A 16243-nucleotide genomic window follows, 5' to 3' on the forward strand; every position below is an offset into this window, starting at 1 on the left:
CAGCTGCTGGAACCAAAGCAAAAAGGCACATGGTAATGGCAATTAATGCAAAATACGGTTTCTTTAAATGTGATGAAAGATGCAGCTTCTGTAAGTGGAAACTTTCAGGTGTCAGTTTGTGTTTAAAGCAAAAGTGGAATGAGAAATTTTTAAAGGTACAAAGTAATTAACTTTTTTTAAACAGCAGCTTTAAAGGAAATATTTAAGGAGAGAAGAATGAACACCAGATTTCCCTAATACTTGGCACAAAACCTTCCTTTTCTTCCCCCCTTCCCCTTTGACAAAAAGTACCTAGGGCACCAGATAAATAAATATTTTCCCCTCAAACAATGCTCAAAAATGAAATCTGTAGGTTTTCTGAAAACTTGAGCCATACCATTGTTTCTCAGGATATTTCTCTATCCATCTCCTATCTGTTGCCTTAAGCTGTTTGTGGGGCCCGGTTGCTAACCAGAGTTCTTCCATGCTATGATAGTAAAATGAATTATGTTGGTAAGAATCAGATCCAGACTGTACCTGATGAGCCAGTAAATCTTTAATACCATTTTAATCCTAAAATATGATCACTTTACTTCCCTCCATAGATGGAGTACTTTAAAGTAGTAGTTTATCTGCACATAGGGGAAATGCTGAAGTAATAAATCAGAAATAAGTATGAGACTAGTTTGGATTCCAAATTTTTTAAAAAAAAGGACATAAACTGAGTAACCTTAAAATCTCCTTGGCCAAAACCTGCTGGAGTCACCTCCTGAAGGAGCAAATGTAATTCCTTTAAAGCGTAATGTAGAAATGAGAAGTTCTTTTGCCATTACTTCTCTGGGAAGGGAATTGTCTGTCCTGTGCCACTCTTTGAAGTAACTGTGGGAATGTGCAAGGGGCAGCAGTGTGGGCAGTGGAATCCATCCAGAATTTTAGGCTGTGTTAACATCTTGTTCATATTTCTGTGATTCAGAGATGTGTTCTTTTTTTTTTTTTTTTTTTTTTTTATTAAGGGTCTGCAATTTAATTTAAATCAGAAATCAAACTTTTAATGTCCAAGGAAGTAGTCAAAAATTTCTTGCTGGTTTTCAAATAACAAAAAAAATTCTGCACTTTTCTTATGTTATAACAGGACCTTGTTACAAATAGCTGCTAAAACAACTAAATATTATGGCTTTCACTGAGTTACTCTATTTGCAATTCTTTATAGCTTAGCTAAGAATTTAAGTATTTATTATTAATTTTCCATGTTTTTAAGTGTTACTAAAGTGTTTTAGCCACTTTTGAGAACAAGAGCTGGAAAAATAGTTAGGCACACTGTGTCTGATTTTCCTGAGAACCTACAGTACACCTAGACTATGGAATACAACTTTGAAATTTGCCCTCTGCAAAAATCTGTGCTTTTGGGGGAGAATAACTCAAGTTATTCATGTTTTTCAGAAGACAAAGTAACAGGTGGCTCCTACAGTTTCAGAACACCTTCCCAGAATGGCTGATATTTTGACATCTTTTTGCATCAGCAATGTTGCAGATCAATTATTTCAACGGCCTAAACCCCACAGCTCCTCAGTGAAACAGGGTTGGCTGGGAGAATAAAGCAGCAGCATTCCTAAAATCCTCTCTCTGTTTCTGAGGGCACACTGTGTACTACTCTGGGACACAAAAGGCAGCCCATTCTCATCTGAGGGTTCCTGGCAAGACCAACATTCCTCTCTCACTGTTTGAGGCCTGTTCTTCCTGCTGACAACAGGGAAGGGGAGGAAGTTTTGTGCACATGCAGTTACTGTTTCTATCCTGCCCTAGATGCTCACCAAATCTGAGGCCCGTGCTTCAATATTTTACACTAAATATATCTATATTTATCTATAACTTCTGCCACAATCATTGTCCAGATAAACCCCAAGTTGCCTTTAAACCTTTAATTTTTCCAGTGCCCAGCTGTGTCTGTGGGCCTGGACACAAACAAGCATTGCCACTAAAATAGGAATGACAGTGTGATGTTCTCACTTCATCACTCAGTCCTTGCAGTGAAGATACCTGCGTCTTCAAATGTGCTACAAAAAAATAAAACAAGTACAAAGTCTCCTCCTGTGCCACTGAAAGATTAACTGTAGTGAAAATACTGGAGTTGCTCCTGAGACCTCGTTTTTGCGAAACAGAAAGTAAAATTCGGAGGTAATAATATGAAGTTACTGTATCAAAGAAACGAAAGAGAAACAGCAGAGTGCCTTGTATGCAGCTGGCACTTCTGGGCAGCTCTCTGAGGAAAGAGCCCATGAAATGGAAAAGTCAGGAAGTCATTACCTTTTGGCTCATTTTGCACCAGGAGTACAGCAAGTGCTGTTGAAAAAATCAGGTTACTCATAAGAGCATGATAAACTTATTCTCAGCTGTGCTGCCTTTCATACTATGACACAGTCTGACACCTACAAACACTATTCATGGTATTTCTGTCACCTTATTCACAAGGACAAAATCTGGTGAAAACAAGTACCAAATACTTCTATCAATGAGGCTGAAGAAGGAATAGAAAAATATCCAAGTGAGTAAAAAATGAAGCAGCGTATTCATCAGAAAAGTAAACAGGTCCAAACAACTATACTGCCAAGACACTTAAAGGAAGCCGGTGCCTTTCCTATCCAATCATTCCTTTGGAATCAGTTATCACTGCTGGAAAGTTAAAATTTTTTATTTTTTTTTCCTAGGATAGGATCAGATTTTTCAGTCTCTCCAAAACTCTTGCCAATTCAAAATAGTATTTTTATGTCAAAAATAATTGCATTCTGAGCTATTATAAGTTCTACAAAAATACAGGGTGTATTTTCACATTTCCTTAAAAGACTTTTGAAGCAAAAAGGTCCCATTAGTTTATCATGTTTACTCTTCAAGACACACCTGTTGGAGCATCTCTGCTGTATTTTAAATAACTCTTTGGATTTTAATTTCATAAGAGAACCATCCTTTAAACATGCTAACCCTAAGTATGCCAACATAACACTAGATGAAGCTGTACATCATTTCATGGAATTAAAGCAGCAATGGATCAAAGATATTTCCAAATTTTTAGAAGTATATGGACAGTAATATCCAGCTATTTGCTACACCTAGACTGAATACTTTAAGAAAAAGTGTTACCTGGTTCTCAGTAATTACCACTAGACAAAAGTGCATTTTCTTTCTGATTGTGCAGATACCTGGAAGGAAGGTGCTGAGTTTGTTATATTAATACTAAAATGACTAAACCAAGAGGAAATACAATTTTGTTTGTTTCTGTTACTTAACTTTCTGATTTATTATACAAATATGTATTCCTTACCAATCTTCAAATTTCCAAATAAAAGAACCATTGTAAGACACTTCATTGAGCACTCTGACCAGTATTTTTCTGCAGCACTTTTTCAAAAAAGGACAAAAGATCCCAAACCAAAATGTAGCACTCCAGTTCCCCAGTTTTCGATTTTTCCTGCTCTGGGCTGAGTGAACAGCATGAAACTGTATGAGTAGTTTTGCTCCCATCTGTATTTCTGTCTTTAAATATTGTGGAAAAAATACTAGAAGACCTTAATACATATCCCTGTAGATTTCCTGTAGTAAAGGGTGTAAATGTGCATCAGATTCAGTCTTCTTGATTATCTGAACAAGCTGAGCATGCTCTGTGACCAGCTGTCGGAGGTCAGCCATTTTTTGGAGAAGTTTTGGGAAGAGGAAGGTGTCATCGGGATGGTTGTTTTGCAAGTGAAGTTTCAGTACATGCACAATGCTCTCCTGCATTTTTTCAATGTGTCCTACATTTACAAGGCCAGGACGATCTGTTCTCAAAACAAGCAAAAGAATACATGTCATAATTTTATAATGATTCCTCAAAGTGTAGTTAGTGGCAGAACTGAATCTTCCAGAGGATAGAAGTTTTTCCATTAAAATTTTTAATTAATGAGAGGGAAATATTAAAATTTACTACCTTAGAAAACAAATATGTAATGCTTACCTCCACAGCAAATAATGGCAGCAACAAAAAGGGATATATCACTATCATCCAAATCCAGTGCATTGAATTTCATTGCAAAATCAAATTTTGGCTCCATTATATCACAGAATGGCTTTCTCAGGCTTTTCAGGAACTCCCGAGTTATAAATCCATTCCCGTAGGCCACCAGCATCCCGTCCTTGTTCATCACAGAGGCCAACATGGCAAATATGGCTTCATACACCCCGTACTTCAGTAGTGTCACCTGATCGTTCAAGTCCAGGTTGGAGAAACCAGGGATGGATTTGGCAAATTCCGTGAGTTCTGTGACAGTCTCCACAGATGTACACTGGCAGCAGTGGAAGATTCGAACTTCTGCTTCCTTGTTCTGAATCCCATTGGCTACCAGTTTTGCTACCAGGGTCTTCTCTGCCATACATAAGGTATCCATATCATGTATGACAAATGGCTACAGAGAAAAAAAAACAATAGTTCAGTCACTAAATAATGGTTATTGTTTTCTTCCTAAAGAATAAGAATTTTGATAAACTTTAACTTCCATGCTAATCAGTCCTCAACTATCAATAAACCCTGAGTTCTTTTATATTTCTCATCAAGACAAACCGAGTATGACAAACTGCAATACCTAACAAGTCTGCTCTGCAAACAGCAACGCAAATAGTCAAATGTAAAGATGTATGGCAGATCTTTAATTTACTTTTATCTAATAGTTACAGCAAAGCTCCAGCACTCCTGTGCTTAGTATGCACATATCCATCTGAGAGCCAGTCCTAGAGGGTTCACAAAAGACTTGTATTACCTTCTCCAGAAGTCCAGGATATTCTGCCTACACTCCTAAACTAACTACACTTGATGCGCATCATGATGCTTTCCTGAAGTAGCCTAGGGGGAACACAAACAGTCATTTCAATACCTAGGGCAGCATATTTGCATGGGAATGTGAACCCTGCACTACTCTTGTGTTTTAGTATCAGATTTTCATCAGACAATGTCCCAGCTGTCCCAGCTCTCTAGCTGCAGTTGGTGCTGAGTCATCTCTAAACAGAGAATCCCACTAGAATGGCAAACACAAAATTTGTTTTTTTCCATAATCCCCTTTGTTTCGAAATGTATATGCTTTACAAACAGATGAGCCACTCTCTTAAACCATCATAGCAAAAGCAGCATTCAGACCTTCTTACAAACAATCAGAACTCTAAAATATTTTTATACGTATCTGCAGAGCAACAACCAAAACAAAGTCCAATCCACTAAAGAAAAACAACAAACCCCAGTGCTTTCCAGCCTAGCAAAGTCACAGTTACTGACCTGGAACAGAAATTTAATTCCATACACACCAAGCACCTTCCCTGGGCTGTTTTGCTCATTTCAGATTAAACAGCATGGGGAACACATGGTGTTCTGTCAGGAGCTCATAGGATTCCCTTGTTTCATTCAGAAAACTGTCCAACAGGTCAGGTTCCTATGGTTGTCCATTTTTAAATGTTTATGGCTACTACACATTCCATCTCAATTCAGCACAGTTACACAAAGCAGAATTTTCCATGGGAAGGTAGATATAAGTGGAAAGTGACAAAGCAAGAAACAGAACACATATCTCTAAATCTTTAATAATGTACACCATCTTAAACAGTTCATTTAAAAAAAAAAATAGCATCATTTCAGTGTGGAGTAAAGAGGCACGGCTGAGGACTTGGGAGCTAAATTAAAAAATTACACCACATCATCATGAAAAATGCTCATTCATTCTGAAATGAATTGTAGTGGTGCCAAAAATTAGGATTCACTGAAATCAGCTGTTAATGCACAGGTAGTTTGTGAATTACAAGCAAAAAACCTTTTTTTAAAATCTGTTTTTCTGCTGAAAATTTGAAAGAAAATGAAAAATGTCTGTTTCCTTAGAAGATGATGAAATAGCCTAAAACCCCTTTGCTCTTCCCTGCATATGGAAAAAATTGGAAGCAGCCTGTTTGCAACACCCTAGGGCTGATTCACCATTAATTTTTATGTACAAATTCATCTGGGCACACGTGTGCTGGTCACTGTTGGCTGGTCAGCCCTTTGGCTGTGGCCACACACATTCAAATACAAGAAGTGTGATTAAATGCTCTAGGATCCATCCCTGCACATGTGACACATGCTGTGGCTTATGGTTCTGAAACAGGTTAACAAGCAAAAACTGATTTTCTGCAGAAGCTCACTCAGTGAGGAGCTAAAGGTGGTACTTACTGTAGGCTCATGTCAGCCTGTACCTCTAAAATGTTTGAGTCTGTGCCTCATTTTACACACCTTTTTAGTGCAATGTAAAAGACTGGGATAATTCATGTGTCTCTCCTCTAATGTAGAAAACTGTAGGCTTGGCTATTATATGCCAAATTCCACAATGCAGAAGACAGCTTGCCTACAATTTTCATAACACTTATCTCCACACTTACACAGTTTTCACTATGGCATATGTGAAGTTTTTTTCCCAGCAAAGTTTTACTGAAACTGAAGTTGCTGATAAAATAAGATACTTATCTTCTACATAAAAGTAACAAAAATCACAGCGGAGCTTAAATGAATATGCATAAAGCGAAACAAGCGAGTCCTTACATTGATTATAGTCTCCCATGTGCTACCAAATAAAAAGCAGTTGATAAAATTAAGTAGACCTTTGCTAAATTCCCCTGAAAGAAAAGTAACTTCTACAGCATATGTGTCTTCACAACCTTGCTTGCTTCTGCCTTTCAAAGGAACCATACAGAAAAGACCAGGAAGGCTGGCTGAGGAAACAAAAAATTACAAACTCAAGTCTTCTTTTCCCTCCTGCTATAAATATTATTCTGATTAAAACAAAAGTCATGCAGAGCACCTGTACACCCTACAAGCTAATAGTATTTATCCTGGCATTTGCGACAGAAAAACATATTTTTTGTCACTGTCGTAATAGGAAAATAATTTTGAACCGTCCTCCCCATATCAAGAGGCATTCACATTCAGATATCACTTAATTTTTGATTAAGAACAGTAAGTTAGGGTTATGAGTTTCTGCTTACAAGGTAATCACCTGATTTTCCTAAAGCTTCTTATTATTCTATGGTGGTTAAAAGCAACCATATTTACTACAGATACTCCCTTTGAATATTTCACATCTGTATTACCATGATATTTGTTTTCTAACACATTTGCTGAAGAGTCTCCCAAATTATTACAATCACCTTATGTACCTCTCAGTTCTATTTTAAAGTAACAGAAAAAGTACTTACTGGATTGTTATTGGTTTTCCCTGCAAGGATGATTCTGGCTTTAACCTTGTTCATATTGAAGTTTTTCAGGTAGGCTTCATGAATTCTTTTGGCAAGTGATTTAAGATCTGCCATTTCTGAATCTTCTACGTAATTTTCACCTGTTAGAATTTCTGCTTTGAGTTTGGCCTTCTCAGACCTTGGCATTCGTCCAAAACGTATTGCTGATGGGAAGACATAATTGTAAAACAAACACAAATTATACAAGAACTTAAGCCTTTTACAGTTAATTGTTAGAGCAGTAAGATTTCTCTGTCTACAAAAACTGAGACGGGGGGAAGAAATTGCCTCCTTCCCAACACAGTCAGTGACTAATACACTAAACTGAAGGAAATCAGGTTTTCAGTTTCAGAACACAAAATGTTATCTGCAGTGAGCTAGAACATATTCCTTTTGCCTTCTATATTACCTAAATATATTTGTATATATACATTATTATACAATATATTGTACAAATATATTTTATTTTCTCCTTATTGAGTTCTACAGCTCCCAGAGTGAAACTTGAAGTCCACCTTGGGAACTCTTAAAACACTGAGTAAACTCATGGACAGGAGCTTGGCAGAAAGCACACACACGAGCTGGAGAGCTGCAAGAGAGTCAGGCCTGAATCCCACTGCTGGCTCAGAACCTGCAGGGGCATACAGTTCTTTATTCAACACATCTGTTCTGCCAGTGGGAACCCCAGCCCAAAGACCTGTATTTACAGCTCAAAGGCTATAGGCAACAAAATCTCCTCTACCGCCAACACTCCATACTGCTTTCCCAACAGACCAGCCCTTCAAGACTGGAGATGAGAACAGTCTGAATACCCAATGTAGTCATTAGCATATTCTTCCAAGAGACAGGAGATGCAAGTCTGAAACACCTCTGGGTATGGAGGTCTCCTGGTTTTTGGGCAAGTGGTCTTGCCATTCATGGGCATGTCCACATCCTTCTTCGGTTTCAGTTTCAAGCTAAGCTAGCCCCATTTTACCCTTGGGAGATGTGCAAGGGTTTGAGATGGCTCATACAGTGACTTGCTTGTACAGTATTTCAGCATCCAACCAGTGACGACAGGACCTCACTGCCTATACTGAGCAATTCAAGGCATGAACACCATCAGCCCTTCAACATGCCCAGGGAGTCTTCTCATGACATAAGGAGGTGACTCTAGGCATGATCTGAAATACAGCTGTGGACTTCAATGGGTTCAGAATGTGGCTTAGGTGCTTCCCTCCCCTTAAGGGTGGGTGGTCACACCAACCTGTTGAAAAAGTGGAAGAATACCTGTTCTAAACTAAAACGTACAGTTTTAAGATCATGGGTATAAATTTAACTGTAGCACTTTTCCTGAGAAGAAGGTAGCGGTCATCTCTTTTCCCTGTTGCCTCCTACGTGTTTGCTGCAATAAAACTGTGGCTATTCCCTTCAACTGGAGCACTGGTGGCCACAGTGTTTTTAGTAGGATGAAACAGCTTCACATGGATGTCAGTTCCTGCCAAGTTCCAGCATGGCTCCCTGTTCAGTTCTCCTGACCTGAGATGTCACTTTGTTGTCCAGCACATTTTTTGAGGATGGTTATCCCCAGTCTTGCAGAGACTACCAACCCTCTCTCAATGGACCTCAATCTCAGTCAAGGCTCACCACAAGAGAGCCGGGCTTCTGCAGAACCAGAAAGTCAACTCTCACAATGCCTCCTGCTGGGACTCCAGACTACAATGTCACAAGCAGTTTCCCCAACCATGTTCCCACCCTACCTATCCTGACTGCTTAGTTTCCTTAGGAAATTTGTCTCCTAACTCACAGCTTTTCACCTAGCTCAGAATTTTTACCTACTTTCACACTGCACCTGCCCCCATATTCAGCCTGGACAGGGCCAAGTAGGGAAAGCAAATCTGACTTCTGGAAAATACTGTCATCTGGCCAAGTGAGATGTGCTTTCTCATGGCTTGGCCTCTCCCTCTTCACCTGTGTTGCTCAGCAAGCTACGTCCTGCACAGAGAACTGCCTCGTGGGCTGAAAATGGTCTGTATGCCACAAGCTTGCCACTCTTATCTTAAATCACTAGCACAAACAACAACATAACTTTTAAACTGGATATCTAAATGCTCTGATTTTTTACCATTCTGTTTAACAAACAACCTATTAGATTCCTGTTGCACAGTCAGCACAGACCTTTGCCCTCCCTCCCCGCTTTTTGAACCATCTGCCCAAGAGCTGTTGCACTGTAACCTGAAAAATGATTAAGGCTGCTTTCCTACAAATTTCTATCCTACATCACTCCCCCTCACAATGAAAGCAGTTGTTCTCCTCCTACTCTTCAACAAATCCTCAATCAGAATTCTTCCAGTATTGAAACTTGTTTCAACGGGAGTACTGGTGCAAAAGTTCTGGGGTGAAGAAAGCAAATTAATGAACATTCATATGGACAAACTGACACATAGCACAACTGTGTAAAGCTCATAACAGCACATTTGGCAGCTCAGTATCAACGTCATGAACCCATCAGCGAAACTGGCATCCCCCATGGTGATCTATCCTGTAAAAAATCTGAAGTTCAATTCGTGTGTGCGAGTAAAAATGCTATCCAAGTGCCTGCCTCCAGCACCAGACTCTGGGTCGTAACAAACAAATTAAGGGCACTCTTACCTACCATTATGTGACATTCCAACTGAAAGGCACTTTTGAAAACGACAGTATTGGCACTTATTACGATTTTTTTTCTGAATTTTGCAGTTGCGATCACATTTATCATAGATGAGTTTTAAACGAATTGTTCTTCTAAAAAAGCCCTATAAAAAGTTTGAAAAAAACAATATGTAATGTTAATGAATGTTGACTACTAAGCTTCAATCATACAGGTAATTTTTTTTCTTTTACAATTTATTGTAGAACAGCCTCTACTTCAAACTGCTCTTTCCAGGACGTCTCTAGTCTGCAATGCAAGGTTGGTCACACACTGCCCAACCACAGGGACAGCAAATCCAGAACCATCTCAACATTTTGTGCCATATGAGCAATATGTCATTCAGGCTGTGGGACACACCTGGCTAGGAACTGGTTCCCCATCTCTAACAGATATTCTGCATTATCACGTAAGATTTACATTCAAATGATCATACTGACATGATGCATGAAAGAAAGCTGTACACAAAGACCATTACTTCTCTCCTGTTACCTTCTAATATAGAAAAAAGATGGAAATCTAAAACATTAGAGGAAAAAGAAAGGAATCTTATAGTTCATGGGTCATATCATCCCAAGAATTATACATTAATGATAAGAGTAATTTGTGCCAGAGACATGCCCTGGCCCCGAAACCACAAGAGGTACAATACTAAGGGATTCAGGCAGTATGTAGTAGCAGGGAAAATTCAGGATTTGGTGCTGTTATAACAGAAATGTGATATACTCCTTCCAGCCATACTCCCAACACAAATAAAACACTAGTGGAGCAAGAAGGCTTTTATTTTTATTTTTTTTTTGGCACAGTTTAATGTTGTGTTTTAGTATTTCACTAACTACATGCAGAAAAGCAGCATTAAAATTATCTCTGTGAATTGGTCTTGCTTGATGAAGGTCTGGTATTGAGTTATGGTATCTGGATGACTTACTTCAGAAAAAAGACCACACATAGGTTTATTATTTAAATAATTGTAATGGCTAGAGCTACAGTAGTTAAACATTTATGTATCAAATGTTTACCTTCATTTTACCCTATAAACAAAACAACATGATTTAGGTTCTTAAGAAGAAAATTATGACTGTACCTTACAACCTTCACAAGCATGTACTCCGTAATGGTAGCCTGAGGCTTTATCCCCACAAATTCTACATTCAATGTTTAATGCTCCACTGGGTGATTCATCTATGCTACCTGGAGCTGAGGCAAAATTAATGGATGAAGGACTGGATGCTGGTGAAAGGGTGTCTAAAAAAAAAAGGAACACTTCATAAATACTATACTATCAAGACTGATACAATTACTATACTAAAAACCACACAAGAAATCAGCTTATTCTAAAAAAAATAATCTTGTGTTAATAGTCATTAAGTGAACTAACAATTCAACCATAAGTCTTTGAAAAATAATTCATATTCCCAGTGCAAACACACACAAAATACAGGCTGTACCTTGCTAATTTTGAGGCGACACAGGATGTCAAGAAGGAAAAGGCCTTACTGAAGTGACTGGCAACAAGAACTAGACGGGGGATAATGGACCCTACAAATACACACGACACCAATGTTCTTTGCAGAAAGGTTGTGAACAGCTCATTTTGGCTTTACATCTTCCATCTCTTGTGCTGCAGGGATGAGCAGGGTGTCTCTTGTTGCAGTACCACAAGAGACACATTCCTACCTCACAAAGATACACTTCAGATACATGTATGGACCCCTGACCTTTGCAAAGCTACTCATAATTCTGAATGACAATCTAAACTGAGGCCTGAAAAGCAGACGGACAAGTCCTGCACATCAGCAGAAAGGCTGAACAGATGTTAAAAGGAAGGTAAAACAAATGCCTACTTCTAAAATAGCCTGGCTCAGATATTTTGTGTTTTTCTTATAATGCACAAAGCATTTCTGAATTATACAATGAAATAAACTTGCCAGATGTGCCACCAGTAGATGAACAGATTACAAAACTAACATATTCCGACCTTAATTATTTAAATTAATATTTCCACCTTGTTTGAGGAAAATATTTTCTGAGGCCAGAATTTCTTTTATCTTCCATCTTGCAACTTGCACCACAGGACTTCAGCAAATTAATGGGTGTGTTATTTTAACAGACAGATTAAGAAACACTCATGAATGTAGGTCAGCAAGTATTATGTTGGAAAAAAACTTGGCACAGAACGCAGAGTCTCCATTGCCAGCGCTGCCAAGCCCACAGGCGTCAGAGTCATCTAGAACAGCCTAAACCCCAGGATTTTTTTAAAGTGTGATTTCAATTTACTTGCCTTACGGAACTTGAGCCTTGGAAGTTTATATTTTGCATGTTCTCTAACCACAATACCAGTATGTTTTGCAATGAGCACTGAATACTCCATGAGAAGGTGACAGTAGACACTGATCTAAATTATTTGTAGGCCTTGTACACACCTACACACAAGTAATTGTAAAGCCTCCTGCCTCTAAAGGACCACATTACGAACAAATACACACATTCATAAAGCACATCATAACTTTTCCTGTACAAGGCATCTCTCTGATGAGAAGATCTGCAACCAAAAGACAACAGAGTCACAGTTCTAGAAACATTCCTTCGGTTGATAGTGCCAGGAGGCAGCTCTCCCCATTCCCTTCAAACCCACACCATTCATTTCAGCTGATCAGTTCTATTATTATGAGGTGAAATAGGGATCACAGGCTGGGAATTGATCTAAAGTAAGAACCCCCCAAAACAAAGCATAACAAAGCAAACCAACCAAAAGGTTAATAGTAAACTACTTCAAAATGCTCTCCTGCTAAAAGACTTGCAAATACCCAGGTTGAACAGGACAACCTTACTGAGATCACCAGTGTCCCACACCACTGCAGTGATTCCCATTCTGATCTCCCAAGCAAAGCCTCTGACTAAAGACTATGTAACTTTATGTTACAGCCAGTCTTCAGTGACATTTGTTTAATATATTAATTTTAGCCTTAAGTATTTTAAGACCATGCCATAAACAGGTTATATTATGTTATATTTCCAGTGTCACTTCATCATAAACAACAATTATTGCATTAGTTATTAAATTTTACCATTCTATTTATAAAAGAAAGTTTTATGTTAAACCAAACTCTCTTACCTGTTATAACTGATCCATCAGATCCTGGACCATTTCCCAGTGACTGGAATTCTGTTAAACTTAAAGCTCCAGAACTATCATCTCCTAGAGACTGGGACAGGTCTTGAATGTTCTCCATATCTTGTAGGAACTCTCCAGATAAAGGGCTGTCTATATCCTCCTCCTCCAAGGGAGTAAGGGGATAGAGCTGGTTTTCAGTGTCCACCATTTTGATCAAGTAGAGCAGTCACTTAAACTTCTTTTTACTGGTGAAAGAATAATTAAAAAAAAATCAGATATTTAAAAAGTATTTGAACCAGTTCTAGCACACTGAATACAGGATTTCTAATCCAAAGGTGAAATATTATACAACATTCTATTGCTCTGGAAGCTTTATGCAATATGAATCATCAAAAGCACAGGGTGGGGAAAATTCCCCGTAAGACTTCAAGATGAATGAAAGTTATGACTAGATCAGTCTGTAGATTGTTGTTTCCTCTTCACTGCTAAGAAAAGTGTTTCTACACAAGGCATTATGCACTTCCCATCAAAACTTATAGTAAACATCAATATTCTACTCACTCTTCTTCAGCAGGAAAAATAAAGGAGATGTTGTCACTGTTACTAACTTGCCATCTCATTCTACAAAGAGCATTAGTACAGATCTATTTGGCAATTTCTTTGAAACAGGATAGTTTAAACTAAAAAAGGAAAATAATTTCTGTCACATAGTATGTCAAGCAGGAATATGTAGGAGACTAAATATAGAATTTATCCATGATTTCCAACAGCAGTTACAGACAACAGAGATGTTCCTGTACTGACTGTGCAGGGTGAAAGCTGGACACACAGCATGGATAAACCCAGTAACACCTGGAGCTAACTGTGCTGTTTGCTTTTAGTTATCTACGCACATCCCTGACACAACCACAACATACTCAGACTCAGAAATGAGAAATCACTTGTATGTAATCTGTGAAAATAAAGTTAAATTCCTATCTGTGTGATGCATCTATGTTGTGATGGGGGAAAAGTATAGAGAAACCTGCAGCAACCCAAATTTGTCCCTCTAAGGAGCCATCAGCAAAAGCAAGAGAGGGATGGCAGAGCATATGATTGGCACCGCTCCTCCAGTCTGCTCTCCATGAAGTTCTCCTGGGCTAAACCAGTTGTTCACAGCATAGAAACACTGCATTCCTCTGCAGACACTCAGCCCCAGGATAGCTGGGCTGGTTCTGGTAGGTGCTGGGCTTCTTGTACCCAGTGTTCCCTGCTGAATCACATACATCTCTCCAAGTACCACTACTTCATCCAGCATATGTATTTTTAAAAGATCAAGAGAACACTGAGGTCTGCTTTTGACCAAAATAGGTATTATCTGTCAGGAAAGCAAAGACTTGAGAGCTGACCTCTGAACATGCAAAGGCTGCCTGGTATCACCGAAACCACACCATACTTTTCCACATTTATAATCAGTACGTAAAATTTATCAGCCTTTTTAGCTAAATTTCTGTAAAAACAACCTAATAGCTAGTGAAACATAAATGGAGTGCTTCTTGTTTTAATTATTAAATTACATACCCTTTTGTACTTTCAAACACTACAAGTAAATTACAGCTGCTTAATCATTAGAGCTCTTGTCAATGATTAACTGGCACTTAAGCAAGCATGGCGACAACATAACAATTTATGAACACTGTCAAAATGTACTAATATTCACAATACTGACAATTAATTTTTCTATAAGCACAGAAAATCTTTAAGTAATATGTCTAGTATTTATGCAGTAAACTGCCTTCTGGCTTCCCGGTGTTCTGTGCATGTTTACATATGCATATGCTTTCACTGGCAGGTTTCACATAATATGCATTGATCCTTGCTTGAATGGGAAAAAGCTTTGAAAATAAAAAGCATAATGAGTATGAAGTTCGTTTAATATTCACAGAGAGAATTTTGCTTTACAAAAAGTCTTGTACATGTTACAACAGTAGATGTAGTAGATGCAGCATGTTGATTCCACTCTAAGATCTGCGTCTTCTAAGTATTTACAAAAGTTCTGTGCCCCAAAGATATCTGCAGAGGATTTTCTCAGTTTCCCATACAATACTTTAGTCTCCCATAGCCCCTTTCCTACCCTCAAGTACCAACACATACAAGAAGAGAATACAACATAGAAAAATAAGGACACCGTTTCATGGAATTATGGTTTTAAAGTTAAACAGGCTTTACTCTCTCACATCCTGTTATCTCTGAAATATGTCTATTTTCACAAGAAGTCCTTTCCTACCACCTCACTGTGAATACCCACTGAGCAACTTACCTATAAACTTGAAATCGGTCCCAAAGAAATCAGTCAGATTATCAAAGAAAAATACCTCAACAAGCAGCAATCAGTTACTTGCTTCATTTTTGGAAAGGGATAGAGGGATACTAAACCTCCAGCCCTTCCACATTTAATACTTGCCACACCAGGGATAATCCCTGTAAGGAAAGAGGTCTCTGAGATGCAAAGGTCTCTGGGAAGCAGTAACAAAGTCTGATCTTACTGCATAAACAAATTGATCGTGTAAAGGGCTTGCTTGCAAATACCAGGGTTAAAGTTGAAACAATCATTACCTCTAGGTCATTTTGGGAATGCTGGGGCTGAAAACAGCTCATTTTCGTGATTGCAATAGATATTTTTAGAAAACTTCACTGGATAAGAAGAGCCTTGAACATATAAGCAGCAGAATGCTTCCAATATCCTGATTCAACACAAAAAAGAACAGAAAATAAGATTTGGTATCTAAAGTGTGACATCCAGACTTCCACCTGGGAAAGGATGCATATTTTCTCCTCTAGCACGTGACAATTGATTCAGTTTCCATAGTTTGCAACCTTACATACTCGTACTATTTTTCATTTTAGAAGTATTAATAACATAAGAGAACATTTTCTATGCACATGATAAAAAATTTTCCCAAGCCACCCCTTCATCAAGACTGCTGGTTGCACACCTCCTCTCCAAAAAAATCCACCCAGAAAAACTTAATCTTTCTTCCCTTTACTCAGCTGTACTCCAAGATATCATATGCAACTTACAGGTATCCTCGCCTTTAAGAGAAATCAAAGTTCATGTACTCTAATTTCGAAAATTGACAGCAAAGTTGTAAAATTAGGATCTTAAAAGTCACATAAGGAAAAATTCTATGCAACCTTTATTTGAATTCTCTCCCCAGCCCCATGGCAGG

The 16243-nt window shown here is 38.4% G+C and overlaps 1 protein-coding gene across 6 annotated transcripts in view; it reads right to left on the reverse strand.

The window, feature by feature from the left end:
• Positions 1-16243, reverse strand: part of PPARA (peroxisome proliferator activated receptor alpha) — a 37694-nt gene that overhangs the window by 7687 nt on the left and 13764 nt on the right. For 2 of the 6 annotated variants that reach the window (XM_058864669.1, XM_058864670.1), the window contains 6 exons: positions 13035-13279; positions 11004-11164; positions 9887-10025; positions 7213-7415; positions 3965-4412; positions 960-3788 (listed from right to left, as the gene is read on the reverse strand). In XM_058864669.1, coding sequence (XP_058720652.1) covers positions 3541-3788; positions 3965-4412; positions 7213-7415; positions 9887-10025; positions 11004-11164; positions 13035-13242 — 1407 coding nt within the window. In that variant the 5' untranslated portion in view covers positions 13243-13279 and the 3' untranslated portion in view covers positions 960-3540. Of the gene's footprint in view, positions 1-959; positions 3789-3964; positions 4413-7212; positions 7416-9886; positions 10026-11003; positions 11165-13034; positions 13280-15333; positions 15542-15629; positions 15706-16243 lie in introns of those variants that run through there. The other 4 variants (XM_058864671.1, XM_058864668.1, XM_058864672.1 and 1 more) reach the window with 4 other exon arrangements.

Source organism: Poecile atricapillus, chromosome Z (genome assembly GCF_030490865.1).
Source record: "Poecile atricapillus isolate bPoeAtr1 chromosome Z, bPoeAtr1.hap1, whole genome shotgun sequence".
Taxonomy (NCBI): Eukaryota; Metazoa; Chordata; class Aves; order Passeriformes; family Paridae; genus Poecile; species Poecile atricapillus.